Here is a 22550-nt window from a genome sequence, read left to right as displayed (position 1 = left end):
GTTTACATCAGTCTTGGATTCTCTATCAGTTCCTGCTTATCAGCTTCCCTGATAGTGCGCACGGAACAGGCCTCAAGTAAAAAGTGGAAAAGTGGAAAGGAGAAACAGCAACAGCCATGGTAATGAATATGATGCACAAGCAGTTGGGTCAAGGAAAAACTTAGTAAGAACAACAAAAAAAGATAGAAGACGAGGAAGACGAGGAAGACTAAATGGGAGGGAGAAATAAGCAGCGGCAGCAAAAAACAAAGCAGCAGCGCCTTCCCTGCCGCTCAAAGCAACCCTCCCCCTCCGGTGAGTGCATGGAACCGTGCACATCCCTATCACCTACCATCTCCTGCTGCATCTTTCCTTACTACAAAGTAGGGCTGGCCAGCCTAGGCCTCACTTTTCCTCTGCTCTCATCTCTGAAAGTTGCTGTTCCTTCTCTGCCATCTGCTCATACATTATACCACCACCACTAGCACATGGATGCTGCCACTAATGAGAAAATGAGATGATGAAGCATAGGCCCTAGATCAGCCCCTCCAACTTTGCTACAGGGAAGAGGAGCAGCATCAGGAGGAAGCGCTACCCAGTCCAGCCATGTGCGTTCTGTATGGTGGGGAGGCACTGCAGATCTCTTGCTCAGGACCCACAAAATAAGAAGCTGTACCTGACTGTAGCAACAGAAGATGAAAAAGAAAGAGGGGCAGAATGGAAAGAAGAAGGAACACATTGAAGAAAGAGGAGCAGAATGAGAAAAGGCTGCTGATCAAGCAGAAAAAACACAAAGCAAAGAAGAGAAGACACCAGTCAATACATTATATAGTGGAAGCATGTTTTTTAACCATGTGTACATATGGCGGGGAAGCTGCAGCCAACACCTACCAGACACATAGCTGAACATACAGACACATCTGTCATATAAACACCTTACATTTTAGACGTACGCTCATGTACTCATACACCTTAGAAGTCTAGCACATGAAACAACTCTTACATAAGCAAGGTTGAAATTCACCCAGAGGTCAGGATTCAGAGAACTTTGAAATGAGTTCCAGTTAGGGATATGTATGGAACTGGCGGGGGCCAGATTGATGGCGGGTGGGGGGTGCCTTTAAGGGCAGGTGAAGATGCACTCTGCCCCCCTCTGTGTTTCCCCCTCCGATGTGCAATTTCCCAAAAGCCCTTCAGGGTGGCAGCGAACCTCCCCTGCTGCCTCGTTTACTAGATATAACCAGAAGTAATAGACACGCCCAACGCACACAGGCATGTCTAGTGCTTCCGGGTATATCCAGTAAACGGGACAATGGGGCGGCAGGGAGGTATGCAGCCATCCCGACGGGCTTTTTGAAATCACGTGCCAGCGGGGGAAATGCAGGGGGGGCACTGCATCCTCCTCCACCCTTAATGGCGGACACACACACCCCGCCATCGAACCTTTGAGCCGGCCAGGGTTCATGTACATCCCTAGTTCCAGTATTCCAAAAGGTATTCCAAACAGGCTGCTCAGCAGAAAGACGAGAGGCCTGCGCAGTCAGTTGGGAGGAAGGAGAGCAGCTGGAAGGAGCTCACCACCTTCCAACCCAATAAAAGGGGAAGTCTCCACTCCTCACCCCCCCCCGTAGCCTCTGCCATCAGCGCCACGCCCCATCCCACCCACTCTCCCTCCCTGGGTAAAAGGTAACCGATTTGTTAAAGGGAACTCGCCCCTCCTCGCCCCTCCCTCTGCAGCTACTCCCACCGCCATGCATCGGCGGCTTTAAAAAACACACACACAAAACACCATGGGTGGGACTTTGTTCTCCCCCCCCCCAGCCTGCACCCTCGCCCCTCCCCCTTTCCACAGACTACTGCCACAACCGCCATCACACAGTGGCACTTTTTGCAAAAATCCTTTTTGCCTATGGGTGGCAAAAAGGCTAATCCGTCCCTGCACGAATGTACTAAGGAAGTGCACAGTACCAGCGTGGGGGAGTTTGAAGGTGTGTGTGTGGGGGGGTGATTTTAAGGGTGAGGGAGGGAGCACTCATGTTCACACTGACACGCTGGGTACTTCCGCTCCGATGAGGTACACTGCTGCCCAGGGAGGTACGCTGCCGCCCTGCCAGACCGGTTTACAATGGAGCGCCAGTGGGGGGGAAGTGGGGTGCATGCACCCTCCCCCGCCTTCAAACTGCTTCGGAGGCCCATAAATGGATTCCATGCACATCCCTAGGATGCAGCTATTTAACTCACTCAGATTAAGTTCAGATTTAATCATGGCTTAGTGCTACAACAATGAGCTGTGGGATCATGCCCCTCCCCCGTTTTTGCACAAGAGGGAGAGTGTGAAAGCTTCCACTTTCACTGTTGATTAAGCCAGCTTTCTTTTGCATACAAACTTGGGGACGTGCAATTCATTCTAACTCTAGTTAAACACATATATACACACACAGAATGTTTTGATATCCTTAGTGGTTCAATAACCATAACTTAGGCTGTGCTCTTTTCTGTACAAGAGGGTGTTCTGAACAAAGTCTCCAACTGAAGGATAAGCTTTGACCTACTGAAACTACTGTTTAGTATTAGTAATTACAAAGGAGTTCACATTCCCCTCTGTTGTATTGTCAATACACATTAGAAATTAAATATGCAGAATACAAATTGTCTGTGTCTATGAACACCACACATTGCATGCTCGTCAACAGCCAAAATCATCGTCATCTTTTTTTTCCTTTTGGATAACTGGATTCATCATGAACACTTCCTTCCTCACCTCACATTATTTGTGAAAGACATTAATAACCTAGGTCTCTCCACAACTTTCCCACACAATAGGGAGGCAGGGAAGGGGAGAACTATTCATTAACCCATATGAATCTGTCAGGGCCTCCGCTGATCATCTCAGGCCCTGCTCATAACCCTGCCACTAACAGAGATCTGGTTGGCAGGGACTAGAGACAGGGCCTTTTCAGTTGTGGCCCCTTGGCTTTGGAATGCCCTCCCTGAAGAGCTTCGCCATGCTCTCTCCCTCCGTGTTTTTAAAAAATATCTTAAAGCACACCTTTTTAAGGAGGCTTTTTAATGATCCATTATTATTTGTGTTATATCTGGTTGGTTCTTTAGCTTTTTATAATTTTCAGTTTTAATTTGAATCTAATAATTGTGGTTTTTAATCTGACTTTTTTTTAAAAAAGTTAATTTTATTACTTTCATTGTATCTGTGTCTATCTTATTGTTGTGAGACGCCCCGAGCAGTAGTGCACTGGAGGGGCGGGGTATAAATATTTTAAACAAACAAACAAACAAACAAACTATGCTTGAATCTTCAGCATATACTCTGAGCCGGGTCTCACGATCAGTGAGACCCGGTTTGGGAAAGCCTGCTCTCCCCGCAGACAAGCAGGGCAGGAGCCCTGGGCGGCTGGATCGGCCACCCACACAACTGCCAGCTCTGTGACGGAGCCAGTGGGGGCTGAGGAGTTCAGAGGCCGCACAGCCCCCAGAAGCTCCAGTACGCCCTGCACGAGCAAGCAGGGCATACTGGGGAGAGCCCTGAGCCGGGAGGCTGCTTTTCAGCCTCCCGCCAGGGGTCTACTCATGAGTAGCCACGGAGCCGCGCCTCGGCTACTCACGATTTTTAAAACCGGGTTTGCAGAGCACTCGCTCCGCAAACCCAGTTTAAGGGGAGGGTTACTTTGGTGGGTTAACCACCTGGAGGCCACCGGGCTCGCCTGCAAGCCCGGTGGTTCCCACAGTCAGGAGAAATCAGGCTAGGCTCCCCTAGCCCGATTTCTCCTGATCGTGGGAATAGCCTCTCTATCTTATAGCAAGGTACTCCCATTTCTTGATCCGGCACAATGTTCACCTCCTCCTCACCTCATAAACTGAAATTAAAATATTTGCCAGCACAGGATCTCTGAACTGTGTAGATTTCTTTATGCAACACCCCTCACACAAAATCAGAGGATTCAGGGGAGAGGGAATTGACTTTTTTCATGATTAGACTACAATAATGCTGATATCCACTTCAAAACATTGAGAAAGTTTTTACCACTGTTTAACTATTCATACAACTCAGAACACTTGCACATCTGTGAGAGAACACAGCATCACACACTATGCACAACTGCCATTTTAACTCAATTTCCGCTAACACGAAGAATTGAGTAGGTCAGTATAATCAAGCCAGTCGGTACAATAATAAAGACATACTACATACTGATTCTAGACACACTTTTGCACATTTAAGTGCTTAATATTATTGCTGAAAATTCTACTGAACCAATATGTTCAGGGTTAAGCATTTTAATGGAATATTTCTGCATTAGCCAATACTTTAATATTTAAAAAGATAATCCACAAAGTACAGTTTCCCCAACACATTAAGCACCTGACATTAGTAAACAAATGGTTTTAAAATAATATATGAAAATATGTGAAGTACAGATAAATATATATACATTGGGGAAATGAACCCTGTCACATTTACATTAGATTTTGCTCCTGAAACGTTTAAAGATTCTACATCCATGAATGTATGTGCCTGTCAAACGGAAATCTGAGAAAAACACAGTTTTTCTTGTGAACAAAGTTTTTACAAGGCAAGTATCTGTGTCAAGGCGACTTAGGCATAATGCTAAAGCATGATTAGGAAAGGGAGTCAGGTAAAGAAGACCTCTGCTGCAAGTTGAATATTCCCTGCCCCAAGAACCACCTATCCTGTGTGAAGTATGCAAGTAAGCAATGGAGCAAAGGCACAGACATCAGTCAGCAACTTCTGCAAGTCTGATTTTGTTTTTTGAGAGTATAAAATCAATTTATTACATTTTATTAGTTATGAGCCACTTTGGGGATTCCACTTGAAAAGTGATATACAAATCAATTCAATAAGTCCCTCTGTGCATGGGTGCTCCACTCACAGTGGACTGGATCAAGCCCAGTATGTAGATTCTACCACCTTTTTCTTTCTAATGCATTTTTTTTTTTACTTCATGTCAGGTCCTACAAACTTTAACCCAGAGACTTTGGCCTGGCCCAGCAATTAGAAGCTTTGTACCAATTATTTAGCTTAATTTACTTAACCATGAAGACTTCCATCTCTTACATTTCTATTTAGGAGTAGCTTTAATTTTAAATTATAAATAGTTTAAATAGTTGCCTCCCTCTGTGGAAAGTGCCTGCTAGAGGTACAATTGGAGCCAGCCTTTCAGTGAGGCAGTTGCCTCAGGCAGTAGGCCCCACAGGGACCAACCCTCTCCATGGGTACCACCCTAGCTGCCTGCCTGCCTGCCACAAGCTATCCCTTGCACCATCAGCGCACAGCTCCTTACTCCCTCACCATCAAGGGAAACCTCATCTTTCACTCCACCCACTCCACTGCGGCATGCTTCAAACCAGGGACCTAGCTAGGGGAGAGGGGCCTGTGTTCACCCCTCTCCCCAGTGGCCCCTTGGAGTGAGGGAGATAATGAAGAAAATAGGTAGGGGTGCAGCTGGGGGGGGGTCTCAGGTGCTAGGGGGCCCAGGTTCTTTGAACCCATCCAATCAATTATAGCTACATCCCTGCAGCAAACTATCTAAACTAGCGCTTCCCGAGTGGTAAAATTGGAGCTCACCAACAGATTATGGAAGCCCTGTGGATGGATTGCCAAAAATAGTCTATTCTTTGATTTTTGCAGCAAGAAGAATAGTTTCAGAGTGTGAAGTATAGACACCTAAAAGACTGCTTTGCCACAAATCATGGTACACTATGAACATGTGACCCTTCACTGTAATCTATTATTTCAAGAATCCAGAGCGCTGTTGGAGCACAGTTTTAAATGCACAGCTGTTCATGCAGATTACATGCACAATGCAATGGTACTATACCTTTGCCTTCTCAGTCCGAGGGGGGGGGGAGTCAAGAAAAAGAAAAATCAATATGAAGCGGGGAGAGGGAGACAGAAACAACCACCAACATGTTATTTCCATTTTTTTTTTCTATTCAGAACAAGGCCACCAAAAGCCAGTTTCTACTTTAGTGGGCGGAGGGGTCCTATCAATTTCTTCGTAAGAAGAGGCTAAAATAGCACATTCTTCAAATGTCTTAGAACAGACAGAAGTGATACTTCTTAATACAGAAAGGCATCCTGCAACATTATCTTAAATGAACATCTGTAATTGTTCTAAAAAATACAGCATATTGCTTATATGTATATCCTTCCAAATCTAGGGTAGAGGTTGATCAAGCATAAGGGAATTATTCATATAGCAAAATATAATTTATATACCCTAATATTTTGTTCACTGTTGCACAGAATATTCCACAGAAACAAAACATTTAATGCTTAAGCTACTCTACTTAGCTACTCTGACTTACCAAATATCAGTGCTAGCCCATGTGATGTTCCCACTGCTATGAGACTTGACGCTGCCTAGAGGAACCAGAGGTGGACAAAAATCAGATGCAAAAGTGTTCAACACTTTATCAAACAATGTGGATAACACTTAAATACCAGTAACTAGTGCTCAGATTTGGCAAACAAAAGCTGAAATCTGCATCTATACATCTGAAAGGCACAGCATCTGCAAGGGAAATTTGCACAAAGATTCAAGAACAGCCAAGTCACAGACACTTGCTCTAATAGAGGAAACTGACAAAGAGAGTAAAAATTATTCCACAAAGAACTAAGTCAGGTGATTTTATAGGTAGAAAAGGTGACTGGATTATCATTACTCAGATGTGTGTGGCAACCAGGCTTTTTGTTTCTTCATTAAAACTCTAGTATTGTTGGTTATCCACTGGCAGCTGTGAACTATATGAACACAGAGTCAAATTATTGTATTCAGTGTTTTGGATCCTATGGTTTAACCACATATTTTACTTACTCCAAATTTATACAAAGAAGTGTTACAGAAAAACTAGAGCACACAAAAATATATCTTGGAATAAGGCAGAGTGCACTATAATATAACTAATCCTAAGGAAAATAAGGGTAATGAACCCAGCAGTTAGTATAAACAGACAGAATAATCACAAGGGATTCTCAAACTCTTCACAAACTTACTATTGCAGTGGGCAAGCCAGCATCCACTTTTGCCTAAGAGACAGAATATATTACAAGATCAGTTAATGCTTTAAAACACAGACTGGGAAGCGGACAGGTTTATCTTAAGTTTCAAATATAAGAATATTGGCATAGCAGATATATTCATCTATAGCGTCCCAACTTGCTAATTAAAGCCCACTGCCTTGGGCTGTAGCTTTGTTCAACTTGACTTACAATGGGGATAACTTGACTAGCAGGAACAGAGGTTCAAACTCAAATATGCCCCCCCATTTGAGGGTTGTCGAAACCCAGCTGATTACTACTAGTCAGGGCTCTGCTCAGATTGGGTTTTAATACCCCACTAACGTAGAGACAGATGCAGACTAAGTAGAATCCAAAGCAGACTTACAACTAATTGGGGTTTCAGGATCAGGATAAAGCAGCATGAACATCCTCCCTCTGCCACTGTCTCCTCCAGTGTCTGGCATTATGCACAACAATCACAATATAGGTTAAAAGGAGTTCACATCCATTCCTAAACTAACTAGGAAAGCCTGTTTTGTTTTAAAGGGTAAAATAACTTTAGGAGCATACCTGGGTTCTTTTTAACCCATGACACTCAAATGCAACACTGAACCCAAGGAAAAGGGCAATGAGAAGACATGTTTGATCATGTATCCTAATCCCTAGTTAATTGTATATCCACATGATGCTTAGAAAAGTCAGGTTTTACTACATCCATGTCACCTGTCTGTAGCTATCATTACCAGCTGTATGTATAACTATAGCTGTGCAGCCAACAGGAGTATAAGACACCTCTCTCACGGGGGAAATGATCCACCTGTTAATTACATTTGTCAAGACAGTCAATCTTTCTCATAAATCCTTATGACATCCTGTCTAAGATTTCAGGTTCACAGAAACACGGATACTATAACTGGCATTATTATGTTGCTAATATTCTACAGAGATTAATAAATTCCCTCTTAATCAAGTAGAGGAGGACCTTGATATTCACAGGGGTTCCGTGCCCAGTGGCAACCATGGATACGGAAACTGCGGATATTGAGGCATTGGGATCATGAGGGTTAGGTTCCCGGTCGTTGGGGAAATGGTCAAAATTTGCCAACAATAGGCTAAATTTGGGGGGAGGGACAAGGGGGGAGCTCCTTACCATGCTTTGCTGCTCCCCCCAAGTCACACTGTGCCCCAGAATGCCCCCAAATTGGCCTAAAATTGACCAAAGATCACCAAGTTTTTCCTCATTTTTTAATACAACAGAGCCATTTTGAGGCTCCAAGACATAAAATGGAGGCCAGAAATGCCCTCCGTGGTCATTTCCAGCCACCCGTGACCCACGGATATACAAGGTTGACGCGTTTTGTTTTTCTCCCCCCCACCCCCACCCATGTATGCAGAGGTCGGGTGTCTTTTATCCAACTGCGGATACACAAATCCACAGATATCGAGATCTGCCTGTACAATGTTCTCTCTTTTTGCCAGAATCACACTGAATGTTCATCATGTCCATATGACTCTTTTCCAGACACACTGCTTTCAGTGAACAATAGTCAGATCAATAGAAAGGAGGACTTGATTCAAATATTATGGCCCAAACCTACCATTTTGAACCAAAGAAGCATCACTGCCAAAGGCTCTGGTAGTGACTTCTCCTACATGGACTAGCCACACCAGCTAAGACACTCATGGGCATTTTTCACACAGGGCTTTTAGCTCACATCTCCTCTGTAATGGAGGGTGTGCGTTCACATAGCCAGATTTCACACATGATTCGGGTTTTTCATTGCACATTCAAGTACAGCCCGATTTATATCCAGGGTAAAAAAATTCACTTTTTGTGACAATTTTTTTTGGGCAACTCTGGCCTCGCAGTAAATTTGCAGTAAAGCCTGCTGTGTGAAAAACGCCCTGGGAACACTTGAAGCTGCCTTGCACTGAGTCAGACCACTGATTAATTTAGCCCAGAACTATCAACCAACTATCAGTGGAATTTTGGACCTAATTCATGTATCTGACATATTATACATTTGCCATAATGGACAATCCTGAAAGGGGAGACAGAGAAATACTTACTGCTGCAGATACTATTTGTGCTGAGATTCCCTTCAAAAGTGACAGCCGTATAACTGAGCCATGGATAGAAAAAGAATCATGAAGTTTCTTCTTCCTTGTAAAGCAAGAGCAATAAATCAGAATAAAGTAGTTCTGTATCCTACATGCATAACCAACCAAATAAGTTGCTACATGCTCCAGCACTTTGATAGAGAACTATCAAACTTATTTGCAAGCATTCAGGCAGAACAAAGGCATGAAACTGCTAGCAAAAACCTGCATGTTATTTAAAGAAACCTCTTGTTCAGCCAAAGAGAAGTACCCAAAGTAAGAGCAGGAAACCATTTCATATTTAAAACCAAGCACCAGGGTACCAGGCCAATTGAAAATCTACAAGGTGACAGAAGTCTTACCACACCATACTTTGAAGTGACCATTTTGCTTTTTGCCTAAATGTAAAAATACACAAAAATAAAAATTTATGTCTGTGTGGGGCATAAGAGAACCTTCTCTGTTAATAGGCCAAGACTTGTAGATTCCGTCAGCACAGGATTCACCTGCTCAGGAATCTGATCTAACAGAATCAGATTATTAATCTCAACACTCCATGGGAGTTTAGTCATTTGGAGAGACCAATTTTGCCCTCTCACAGTTGTAATTTAATCACCAGAAGAAACCAGGGCTGGAACAGGAGAATGAAGCCAAATAAAAAGCTTCAACAGAACACAAAAACCCTGCAAAGATGAAGCACTGATACTTAAAGATACTGAAGGAATTGCCTTCCTATATTCTCAGATTCGGGGGCGGGGGGACGGGACTGTTGCTTAGTTGAGCACAGAAGGGGACAGTGCTGAACCACACTTCCCCAATACCCTTCTATACCATGCAATTCATCTTATCCATCTGCCTTGCCTGCAACTAACACTTAGAACAGAGGTTCTCAAACTGTGGATTGAGACCCCCTGGGGGCTTACAGGCAACTTTAAAGGGGATCAAGAGAGAGCTGTCAGGAGGCAAGGGCCTTACCTGACATCTCTGAGGTATGGGGACAGTAAAATAAGGGGCAATGGGAGGGAGACAGGAGCTGAGAGCCACCTAGCTCCTTCACTGTTCACAAAGCAAAGGACTGGTACAACAATGGCACTTCTTTGGCTGGCTGGCTGGCTGGCTGGCTAGCAGAGAGTTTCCTCTTCGGAGATAAGCTTTAGCAAGTATCTCCCAAGAAGGAACTCTCTTCTGAATTGTCACTCAAAGAAGCACCGCTGCTATGCCTGCCCTCAGATTTGTGAGAGGTGGAGAAGCCAAGTTGTTGACTCCTGTCTTCCTGCCCACACCTTGGAGACATCAGAGCAGTTCTTTGGGATTGCTTTAAGTTCCTGATGATGCTTCTTCCTACATTCTGAATTAGTGTGCAAGCAGAGTATAAAGAATTAAATGAGAAAGCTATGATAATACTGGTTCCCTTCACAACATCCTATTTGTATGAATCGGAGTTTCAGCAGTTGCCACTAAAAAGAGCAAATACCAATAAAAAATAAATCTGGCACCCAAAATTAGCTTGGCAGTCTCAAACATAAAACCCAGGTTTGAAAAGCTAAGCAGGAGCAGGTTTCTCCTTCTCACTGAAAAGGTAAATGTGAATTTATCTCCATCTAATCAAATCAGTAGCTTTAATCATGAGGGTTGTGTAACTAATCATGTTAGGGGTTTATAGTATCAAAAAGTGGGAGAACCCATGATTTAAAAGATTTACACATTCTCCCAAGTTTTCAATGCAGCTTACTTTTCTAATTCTTAACAAGGGTTCTTAGTCTAGTCTACATCACAGAGTTGTCACAAATAGCTTACCTTTTTAGGTGTGTCCTATCTCCGCTATCAGAGCTTGCTACAGAAGAGGTATCATATGAGTGAGTGTCAATATTATCAATGTTTAGAAGAGATGGATCCTCAAGAACAAATGGCTCCTCTTCATCATCAGTCTGAGAGAGAAAATATAAAACAGTTTGCCAATCATGCTATATTCAGTCCTCCTCTATAACAGAACAATTTAAGCTAGCAGTATTGCAACAATACTGCCTAAGCTTGCCAGCCATAGATTCTGACCTGCATTTACCACAATTCCTAAGAACATCCTTGCTTGTCAAGAACTTTGAATAAAATACTACTGATGGGTTCAGAAAGCCACACAATACAGAAAAGAACATGCAGTGTTGATTAAGGTTGGCATCCTGTACATACTCTTAAGCAAGCATATATAAGATGACAGCCTTAATCAGCATTGCATGTTCTTGAATTGAGTACCGGTTCAAAACTGTTACCACTACTTACAGAGCAATCCTAAGCAAGTTTATTCAGAAGTTATGCTCTCTGTTCAACAGGACTTGTTTTCGAGTCTCATTGAACTCCGAGAGCTTAACTTCTGGTAAACGTGCTTAGGATTCCTCTAAGTGGCACAACCAATTCTGAACAGATACTTGGTATCGCTATTAGGACAGTCTGAGAGCAGCTTCGCATTACAGGAAGCCTCCTTTTTGCTCTTCCGGCATATTGCGCGAATGGGGAACTCAACTCACCTCATTTAAAATACTTTCCAGGGTTGGAGGTGTATCAACCTGGGGAATATCAAACTCCTTGTCATCTATCTAGGTGAAGAATGGAAACATTGTTTAAATTTCATCATAAAGGTACTGGCTACTTGTTTTCCGCATTGAAAAGTGTCACATTCCTAGTCACTCTTCCTTTGGATGTGTTTTTCCAGAAAATTAGTACTCGCTACAGGAAATTTTCAATTGGGAGTTATAGCACAAGAAAATATATGAAATATAAAGAGTGAACAAGGTACTGATCTAAGAACAGAATATATTATTTATATACCACTTTTCAACAGAAAGGTGGTTTCCAAAGAAAAAAAGAACAGCAAGAGCAGTTACTAAACACAAATTTGTGTGTGTGTGTGTGTTTGTGTTTAATCCATCTGTCAAGTCAAGTCAAACTTTATTACAGTCATAGACCAGCATACATAAAACAACATTACCGAAGTTCTAAACCAATTTTACAAATTATATAACAAAACCTAGCCATTTTATTAATAATCTCACAATCAGAATTTGAAAGTAAAAAGTTTAGATAAAATTCATCCCAATGGCCCGGAAAGTTTTGCAGAAGGGGTGAAACTAATCTTAATTGAGCCTCCCTGTAAAAGTCACACTATAATATTGCATGTGCACATGACTCAACTGAACCAGAGCCGCATGGACAAACTCGAGAGGAAAAAGGAACACCTTTGAATCTTCCTTCCAATATGGCAGTTGGGAGCACACTGAGCCGAGCAAAAGTCAAAGCACGTCTGATCTTAGGAGTTATGATGATATTTAAATACTCTGCCGGTTTGATGTTAATCAATTGATTCCCTAAGAAGATGTGTTTTGGCAAAATTGCAACTTCCTCTTGAAGTTCCTTATCTAGCATACGTTTCTTAATAACACTCCTGGCCTGATCAAATCCCATCTGCTGATGATGAAGGTGTAAGTTCAACTAAAATGTGGTTTCCTCCAACTCTTTGTTTTCCATCACACACACACACACACACACACACACACACACACACACACACACACACACCAGGGATAGGCAATATAAAACCCATAGACAATAAAATACAGTATAAAATCCAGGATTGTGGAACAGGCAGAAAACCTTTTCAGGCTTTTCACCAAAGCCTGAAAAGGGGTTTTTATTTTATTTTTTATTCATTCATTCAGTTTTTATTCCGCCCTTCCAAAATTGGCTCAGGGCTGTTTACAAATAAAACAAAGACAGTTAAAATCAATCAACAATTAAAATATAAAATACCATAAAACAGTTAAACAATAAAACAGTTTAAAAACCCATAAGATAAAAATTAGATTAAAACATGTTTAAAACACATTAAAATTTAAACATTGAATCTCAGTTGAAGGCCTGGGAAAACAAGTATGTGTTCAGGGTCCTCCTAAAAGCAAACAGAGAAGGAGATGCTCTTATTTCAGCAGGGAGCGCGTTCCAAAGCCCTGGGGCAGCCACAGAAAAGGCCCGGTCCCGATTTGCTACCAAATGAGTTTGCAGCACCTGTAGTCAGACCTTTCCAGATGATCTTAATAGATGACAGGGTTTACGACAGAGAAGGTACTCTCTTTTTATCTACTTCACTTCTCAATTCCAGTAGGTTCACCACTGATGTGCTTCCTCACTGACACTGACTGGGGCAGAAGGATGCTCTAGAGCAGGGGTTCTCAACGTTGGGTCTCCAGATGTTATTGGACTTCGACTCCCATAATCTCCTGCCCCAGTGGCCTTTGGTTGGAAATTATGGGAGTTGAAGTCCAATACATCTGGGGAACCAACGTTGAGAATCCCTGCTCTAGAGAGTAGCAAATGCCATGTCCACTGCTCTAACTGCCAAGGCTCACATCAAAGTGCTCCTGAGTGTTGCACTGGGATATGAAGGAGGTAAGATGCAGCACTATTTTATTTTTATATGCGAGCTATAAGGTGCTTTGAGTACCCTGTTTTAGGACAGAAAAAGTAGCCACTGGCTGTTTCAAGTTATTCATTTTATTATTGATTTGGCTGTGGCTTATTGTGCTTTGTGTTTGCCATAAACTGCCTTGATGATGACTCCACAGATATGGAACTCCCTTACTAGAGAGATCTAAGAGGCTCCCTTGCTTGCCACTTTTAAAAGAAAGCTAAAAATTTTCCTTTTTGAAGGACCTTCTCTCTAGCATGTTGCCTTTTAAAATAAAAAGCACATTTAAATAAAGGCATTCTAAAATACAACATACAAACTCCTGGTCTACCAAGGCTTCTTTCTCTGGAATAACTAGCCCACGAGTGATTTGCCACACAGTGGCAGTGCAAGGCTTTTGGGGTTGAGAAAGAAACCCTGACATTGCTGATATACACAACACACAGCTAGAACTAAGGATATGAATCGAACCAGCTCGGAGGCCCTTTATGGGCCTCCGAACCGGTTCAAAGAACCGGCGGTTCCACTGGTTCGACAGCAGCGGGGGGTCTATCTTTAAGAGCGGGGGAGAGTGCACTTACCCATCCTGCCACTTGCCCCTCGCCGACGTCTGTTTTTGTAACAGCTAATCGGGGCGGCAGCGTACCTCCCTGCTGCCCCATTGCCCCAGTTGGCCGGATATGGCCGGAAGTTCCCCAGATATGGCCGGATATGGCCGGAAGTTCCCCAGGCATGCGGGCAGCACGTACACGCCCATGCCAGCGCACAGAGGTGCGTCTGGAACTTCCAGCCATATCCAGCCAACGGGGGCAATGGGGCGGCAGGGAGGTATGCTGCCGCCCCAATTAGCTGTTACAAAAAAGGACAACGGCAGGAGGAAAGCAGCAGGATGGGTAAGTGCCTCCTCCCCTGCTCTTAAAGCGGCACCCCCACTGCCTTCAAGCCTCCCTGCCGCGGTTCCATGCACATCCCTAGCTAGAACCATGAAATATAGAACGTACATTAATTTGCAGCCCCTAAAGTACATAATTTAGTGTCATCTACAAACATGGCTACCTCAGCAGTTCACCAGAATTCCAGATTATTTGTGTGTTAAATATCTCCCATATAAATTATTGGGCAAAGCTGGGCACAATTGTTCCTTCTAAGGCGCTTGCCTGTGTGTGCGCTCACACATGTTCTGATGATCAGTCAGTTAATTTTAGATCCTGCTCAGGTTGAATCAGGAAGGCCCCACTCTGAATGTATATATATTTTTTATTTATTTTTTTTTTTTAACATTTATATCCCGCTCTTCCTCCAAGGAGCCCAGAGCAGTGTGCTACATACTTTTCTCCTCACAACAACCCTGTGAATTAGGTTAGGCTGAGAGAGAAGTGACTGGCCCAGAGTCACTCAGCTAGTCTCATGGCTGAATGGGGATTTGAACTCGGGTCTCCCCGGTCCTAATCCAGCACTCTAACCACTACACCGCGCTGGCTGTCTCTTGATACTGCCATCCAGAACAAAACTCATTCTGCACATAGATGAGAAAAATTAAAGAGAACACTGCTGGGCACCAATGGATGTTACCTTAGAAGATGTTGTCTGTCACTTCCTCAGTATCTTCATCTAGGTACCTTTCTGCACCTCTAACTTCTACATATCAGCTCTTCTCAAGAGTCAGAGGCTCACTGTATCAAGCACATGCTCACAACTTTCCCCTGACAGGCAAGAGGCATGTAAGTGGCACAAAAGATGCTGGAAAGCACCTGATGCCTCTTACTCCCCATCTTTTATTAACTAAGATAATTTCTTAATTTATTAACTAAGCCTCTGCTATGAAAAGTGTGAAGTCTCAGAAAACAGGTGTAGTGAACAGCCTCCCCTTCCTCTAAAGCAGGCCTGCTCAACTTTGGCCGTCCTGCAGATGTTGGCCTACAACTCCCATAATCCCTGGCTATTGGCTACTGTGGCTGGGGATTATGGGAGTTGTATTCCAAAAACAGCTGGGGGGCCTAGGTTAAGCAGGCCTGCTCTAAATAGTTAACCGGAAGTGAACCCTGTCTTGACTGACAGGCTGGTAAACTCCAGGGCTCAGCCAATCAGCACACCAGGTGGGTGGGACCTAGAGAGCTGTTGCCAGGAAAAACGGAGTTATTTGTTAGAGAAGAAGCAGGCTGGAGGTGCTCAGGAGGACGTGTTGTCATGGAGGATGGCTACAGGAAAATAACTCTGTGGATTCTCATCATGTGGATTCTCATCTGGAGTTCGGTGAGTTCAAGGAAAGGAATTTTGGGTTTTGGCTTCAGGAAAATTAATTTAGGAGAAAGTTGGTTTAATCAGACTTTGCGTTAGAAACTTATTTCTTTGCTGTGCCTGCTTTTGCATATTCCTGATACTGTTCTATTGTTATTTACCTGTAACATAATTAAGATAACACTAGCCATGCCCATCCTACCTAGGGCATTGCAAAAGGCTCTAAACACATTTAAGCGTGCATTAAGGCAACCTATATTTGTAATCCTACTAAGTATTCCTAATTGTATCTAAGAAAGCTTCAGACGGAAGCAGTCTGCAGTGATTGAATAAAACTGTTTTTTAAAGTATTTTCTCTTACAAGCCTCTCAGAGTTGGTTTTTAACTCAGGAATAGTGGAGGGTGAAGGGGGATTTTCTCTGGTGCAAATACGTCCTCAGATGTTCAGCTATCAGTTTTCTCACCTCATATAAGCTTACACATGGAAGGTTGTTTTTTTTTTTTTGGCCGAATACCCGTTACAGAGGGACCTTGGATTACAGCACCCAATCCACTGGTCCAGTTCTCTGCAAGTTTTACGGTGCTTGGTGGCAGCATTTTGAACCTACTGCTAATACAGAATAGTTTTAGGAGAAGCCTAACCAGGCAGCTCAGCAGGGATGATTCAGCATTTCTTTCCTTGCTCTAAGACAAAGGCTTTAATCCGCTACAACAGGAAAAAAATCTGTTATCCCTCTGAAGGCAAAGCACTTAAAGAATCACAGATTTCAGCAGACCTGGAAGACCGTTCCACAAGTTATTTAAAATATACAACACATTTTGACACACTCCAAAAGGTCAGATACTTTAAAAGACAGACTGAAACTATTATCTCACCCATAGATCTGAAAATAAAGAACAGAATGTCTATATTTATATACATAGTTAAGAAAGTAGTCAATGTCATTTACTTGGAGCTAGTACTTTCAACAAATAAACATGGCTTCCAAACAACTAGCATTATGAAAGCAGATGCCAGAACATAACACTGAATATAATTTTAAAAATCAGCTATGAAAACTACAGGACAGTCTCATACCCAAAATACAACAATTATTTGTTCTGCAAACAGAAGATAGAAACTCAAGTCTTACCAGCTCACTCTTTGAGTCTAACTCCCGGCTCAGTTCAGTCACAGACAGTTTGGGAGAAGGGGCTTCCTGGCTCAAAAACTGCAGACTTGATTCATCTGACACAGAACAAGAACCTTGATCTGGATCAAGGTTTTGACTCTCTGTCTTCAGTTCATCTTCCATCTCGCCTGCTCCCACCTCAGCCAGTTGATAGAAGAAAGAAGGTTTAAAGCATGTCTGCTTCTGGAGTCAAAGGCCTGTAATTGACATAGGCTAGTTCACATAATGCAATTACAATATTCAGGCATATAACTGTCATTTGGGAAAGCCTGAGACAATAGTCAACATTCCGACAGCAAGTTAAAACATGGCAGTGGCTACAAAACCCTTGTACACACAATTCAGAGTGTTTCTCTACAGAGTGCTACTATCAGGGGTGTAACTATAATTGAGCAAAAGGGTTCAAAGAACATGGGCCCCCAGCTCCTGAGGGCCCTCCAGCTCCATCCCTCCCTATTTTCTTCATGATCTCCCTCACTCTGGCGGGGGGTGCTGCTAGAGAGAGGGCCCCCTTTCCCGTAGCTACACCCCTGGTTTCTATACAGCAGCTTCCTGTGCTTCTGATTCAGTACTCCATTGCTGAATCAGATTCTTACCCACTACTCGGTGGACCGCATAAACCTTATGAACCACATAAGCCATCTGCTTTATGAATGAGCAGGAGACCAACACAAACCAAAACCTGTGTTGTCCAGATGGTAGGGAGATTCTTATGTTTATATCCCACTGTATTTCAAGGACATAAGACCAGGCAGTCAGGTTGCAACCCAGAGATTCACTGTGTGCTTTAAAATACATGACAAATAAAGCAGTCATGGTGTCTCCCTCCTATCTTACCCTTAGTCCTTTTGTCCGTCCCTCTCCCCCACCTGCTTTGCAGTATACCTGGAGTCCTTCTAGCTACAGAAGGTTGAGGAGGGAGCAGAAGAAAGAACTGGGTTAGAAGAAGCCATAGCTTCACTGATACAGACTGGTTCAGTACCTTTCAGACTGAGATGCAACCAGGCAGCCTTACCCAAGGTAGATTACCATTTTATACAGTTGAACATCCTTCCCTCATCAAAAAACTTCATTATCTAAATGACATGTACCACCTCCTCAGTCACACCTTTCTTCTTATAACAACTAAAGCACTGTCCCATCACCCTCCAAATCCTTATTTCATAAAAATCTTCTGATCCACTGCAAAATATTCTTGTTATCTCCAAATAATTCCTAACTCAAAGGCCACCCAGTCCTTTCCTCCCTATACAATCCAGGCACCACCTCACTTCCTCTCCATGATACTGGAGTGGATATATATTCTTGTTCCATTCTAAACATCCCCAATATAGCCACCAACAGATCATTGTTTATACTGTGCAATCAGTGTACTTACAGAGTTGGACACAGATCCCTCCCCACAAGAGGTTTATTATACAAAACAGACCAGGGTTTCTTAACCTTGGGCCCCCAGATTATGTTGGACTACAACTCCCATCATCCCCAGACATGGCCTTTGTGGCTGAGGATGATGGGAGTTGTGGTCCAACAACATCTGGGGGCCCAAGGTTAAGAAACCCTGAAACAGACCATAGGGAAAATGAGGAGGAGAAAAAGGAGGGGAGGGGAAGAATGTAAGCAATACAATTCACTGCATATCAGACAATGAGTCACATCATCTTCGAGCAGGCAGCTGCCCTCACAGGACAACTGCAGGTCCTTACATGTTAACTGAGGGCTCTCTCTCCACCCACCACTTATGCTTCCAGGTTTAATGGTCTCTCAGACGCATTATTGTGTTTCTGGATGTGCATCCAGCCTGCTTCCAAACAGCCATGAGGATGTGCCAATAAATGGACCTGTGCTATGCTATCTTACCTACCAATACATGTAAGAACTTAACTGCCTTCTCCCTACACTAGCATGGTCATCTGATGATCTGAACACTGGACGAAAAGGAGTACATTCCTATTCCTAGGTTAAGGCAGCACCTAAAAGCGCCACTTCCTCACAAGATACGAGTTAGAGGACCAGACAAACCACAAGGCTAGCAAAGGGAGGCGCCCCGGAGACTCTTCACACCCAAACAGTCCTATTTCGGTCACCACAATATGCAGCTATATGTATTAAAGCTGGCTAAAATTCACACATCCAAATGAGCCTTGCCTAGGCTTGCTTTCCTGTTTCTTGGCTGCTTTTCTTACTCTAGGGAGCTGCTTCGACTAACTCCCCACCCTCTTGCGACACGGGTAGGGGACGGAAGGGCAACACGACAACAACAGCCTGTAGCTCGTACGGGAGGAAGACTCCCTCTGAAACTGACACCTGGGGGGAAAGGAACAAAGCCCACCAGACCACCTACCCATGAGCCTCTTCGCAAATATATTTCACCCACCAACACTTTTCCCAGCCCTCTCCAGTCTTCTCACCTCGACAGTTTACTTCCGCCCGAGCCAGCCACAGCCTCTTTGCCCGGCCTCGGCTTAAAGGGACCGCGCGGGCTTCGGTCAACCGGGCTTTGGTTTCACAGCGCTCCCTTCTGGCTTCAACAAAAGATGCACCCCGGCTACTGATTGCGTAAAACGTTGTTTGTTTTGCTGTTCATTAAATGATAGCCCTGGGAAAGGAGTAACAAGAGGAGGGAGGGGGTTTCCCCCCTTCTTTTTTCCTTTTAAAAGAAGCCGATCTTGCCCACTCAACTTCAAAGGTTCAGTCAGCACAACAAAACTGTTAATAACCCTTCTAAAAAGGTTGCTATTACAACGGATTCGGCAACAGCAGAATCCCCCCCACTAGACAATCGAAAGTTAAAGGCAACATTTCTCGCCGCTTGAAAGCTATAAGTGGCTCCAGGACGGTGGGAAAGCCGGAATGGAAAAGAAGAGGGTGGAACGAGGCCTTTCTAACTAAAACTGACACGCCCCCCCCCCCCAATTAAAAATAAAAGGGGGAAATTCATGCAAGGGGCTGAGCAAATGACTGGGGGCCCCTGAGTTGTGGGGTCTGTAGCGCCCGCTGGGTGCCAGCTTGCTCTCTGCTCTCGCCGCGTCTCTCTGAAGAAAAAGGCGGAGGTGTGGTGGGTCAGGGACCCATCTTCACTTTTCGTCCCAGAGCCAATCTAACCTTGCTGCCTACTACACTCCTGTTTGTGGTGTGTTAGAGACACGTGAGGACAATATTTTAAATCTGAACCCTGTTGTATTCTATCCAGTAATTTTTTTTATGTTTTTATGAGGATTAATATAATAATAATTGACTGTGTAAACAATAAATAATGTTCAATGTTTTTCTTTGTTACCATCATCAGTCAATAGAAAAAGACAGCGCAATTCCCCAGGGCAATTAATTGCCTACAATTATATTAATGTTTAGGATGGAAGTATTAATGTGAGAAATGTAATTATTTCTCTTTCAAACGTCTTAACCTTCCATCCCCACCTGACAATGCACTTCCCCCTGCTGCGCTCCCACACGTTTACCATATGTACTGAATGCCACCACTACAAACATGTACTATTTATTTTACATATTTATAAAGCACCAACATTCAAATATTCTAGGCGGTTTACACAACATATACAACTCACATGTTGAAACAATAATCAAAACTTTATAAACCATTTAAAGTGCTATGAAGTGTTGCCAGCAATGACAAACAATATGTGATCTCCCAGCCAATGAATTAGTGAGTTTCTTTTGTTTTGGGCTCAGTTAATTCATACTGTACTCTAGAAGCTTCTGCTTTTCAGCCTCAAAAGGTCTGATTTAAATTTATTTATTTATTTAAAATATGTATCCCCGCCCCTCCAGTACACTACTGCTCGGGATGGCTCACAGCATAATAAAAAGATACAATGTAAAATAAGATTATTAAAGGTAACCAGATTTAAGTTAAACAAGTTAAAACACCAAGCTAAAACCACATTTAAAATTAAATTTTTTAAAAGTTTCGAATTAAAAGTTATTTTAAAAGCTAAAAACTGAGAACTATAAAAACTAAAGAACCTACCATATCTAAATAGAGATGAAACATTAAAAAGCCTATTTTAAAATATGTTTTCAATTTAAAAAAAAACCTGAGGGAGGGAGCATGGTGAAGCTCTTCAGGGAGGGCGTTCCAAAGCCAAGGGGCCACAACTGAAAAGGCCTCATCTCTAGTCCCCGCCAAATGGATCTCTGTTAGTGGCGGGGCCTTGAGCAGGGCCTGAGATGCTGAGCAGAGTGCCCAGGCAGGTTCGTATGGGCCAGGCCTGCTCAACTTTGGCCCTCCAGCAGATGTTGGCCTACAACTCTCATAATCCCTGGGTATTGGCCACTGTGTCTGGGGATTATGGGAGTTGTAGTCCAAAAACAGCTGGGGAGCCTAAGTTGAACAGGCCTGTGAATGCGGTCTGTCAGGTACCACGGCCCCATGCCATGTAGAGCTTTAAAGGTCAAGACCAGCACCTTGAATCTAGCCTACTAGCAGACCAGTAGCCAATGAAGCTGCTGCAAGACAGGTGTGACATTCGTGAAGCGACTTGCGCCCCGAGCATCCTTGAAGCAGCATTCTGCACCAGCTGAAGCTTCCAAACCATCTTTAAAGGCAGCCCCACGTAGAGGGCATTGCAGTAATCCAATCTGGATGTTACCAAAGCATGCATGACTGAGGTCAGGTCTGCATTCTCCAAGTAGGGTCGCAGTTGGTGTTCCAGCCGTAACTATTAAAAGGCACTTCTGCGCACCGCCACCATCTGTGCCTCCAGGGATAGTGTCAGGAACAGAAAAACCCCAAGCTGCAGACTTTGTCTTCATCCCAGAGCACTTCTGTCTTATCTGGATTAAGTTTCAGCTTGTTTGCTCCCATCTAGTCCAGAACAGCCTCCAAGCCCTGATTCAGAGCATCCACTGCCTCCCTGGTGTCTGCTGACTTAAGATAGGTAGAGCTGGGTATAGAGAGAGCTGGTTTGTGGGTAGCAAACATGACTTGTCCCCTTAGCTAAGCAGGGTCCACCCTGGTTGCATTTGAATGGGAGACCACATGTGAGCACTATAAGATATTCCCCTCAGGGGATGGAGCCGCTCTGGGAAGAGCAGAAGGTTTCAAGTTCCCTCCCTGGCTTCTCCAAGATAGGGCTGAGAGGGATTCCTGCCTGCAACCTTGAAGAAGCCACTGCCAGTTTGTGAAGACAATACTGAGCTAGATAGACCAATGGTCTGACTCAGTGTATGGTAGCTTGTTATGTTCCTATCAGCATATTGATGGCACTGCAGCCCACACCTATCAATGACCTCACCCAGAGGTTTCATGTAGATGTTCAACAGCATAGGGGACAGAACAGATCCCTGTGGTACCTCATAGGCCATAGCCCAAGGGGTGAGCAGGCATCGCCCAGCACCACCTGAGTATGACCCTCCAGGTCGGAGCAGAGTCACCATATAACCGTGCCCCCAAGTCCCAACCCAGGGAGACATCCCAGAAGGATACCATGTTCAAGGGTATCGCTGAAAGGCCCAGGAGGATCAATAGAGTCACACTCCCTCTGTCTATCTCCGGCGTGGGCCATCCACCAAGGCAACCAAAGCAGTTTCTATCCCATTGGCA

General features: G+C 43.8%; 1 protein-coding gene across 6 annotated transcripts in view; it reads right to left on the bottom strand.

Moving 5' to 3' along the window:
• VPS8 (VPS8 subunit of CORVET complex) overlaps positions 1-19831 on the bottom strand; it is a 150579-nt gene extending 130748 nt beyond the window's left edge. The window contains exons 1-7 of one of the 6 annotated variants that reach the window (XM_053311939.1): positions 19396-19831; positions 16946-17181; positions 11641-11709; positions 10916-11046; positions 9089-9182; positions 7013-7045; positions 6325-6379 (exon numbers count right to left, since the gene is read on the bottom strand). In XM_053311939.1, the coding sequence (XP_053167914.1) occupies positions 6325-6379; positions 7013-7045; positions 9089-9182; positions 10916-11046; positions 11641-11709; positions 16946-17107 (544 nt within the window). In that variant the 5' untranslated portion in view covers positions 17108-17181; positions 19396-19831. Of the gene's footprint in view, positions 1-6324; positions 6380-7012; positions 7046-9088; positions 9183-10915; positions 11047-11640; positions 11710-16945; positions 17182-19132; positions 19291-19328 lie in introns of those variants that run through there. The other 5 variants (XM_053311933.1, XM_053311934.1, XM_053311937.1 and 2 more) reach the window with 5 other exon arrangements.
• Positions 19832-22550: the final 2719 nt, after the last annotated feature.

Source organism: Hemicordylus capensis, chromosome 3 (assembly GCF_027244095.1).
Source record: "Hemicordylus capensis ecotype Gifberg chromosome 3, rHemCap1.1.pri, whole genome shotgun sequence".
Classification (NCBI taxonomy): Eukaryota; Metazoa; Chordata; class Lepidosauria; order Squamata; family Cordylidae; genus Hemicordylus; species Hemicordylus capensis.
The sequence above is the reverse complement of the archived record's forward strand: the minus strand, read 5'-3'. Positions and strand labels throughout refer to the sequence as shown.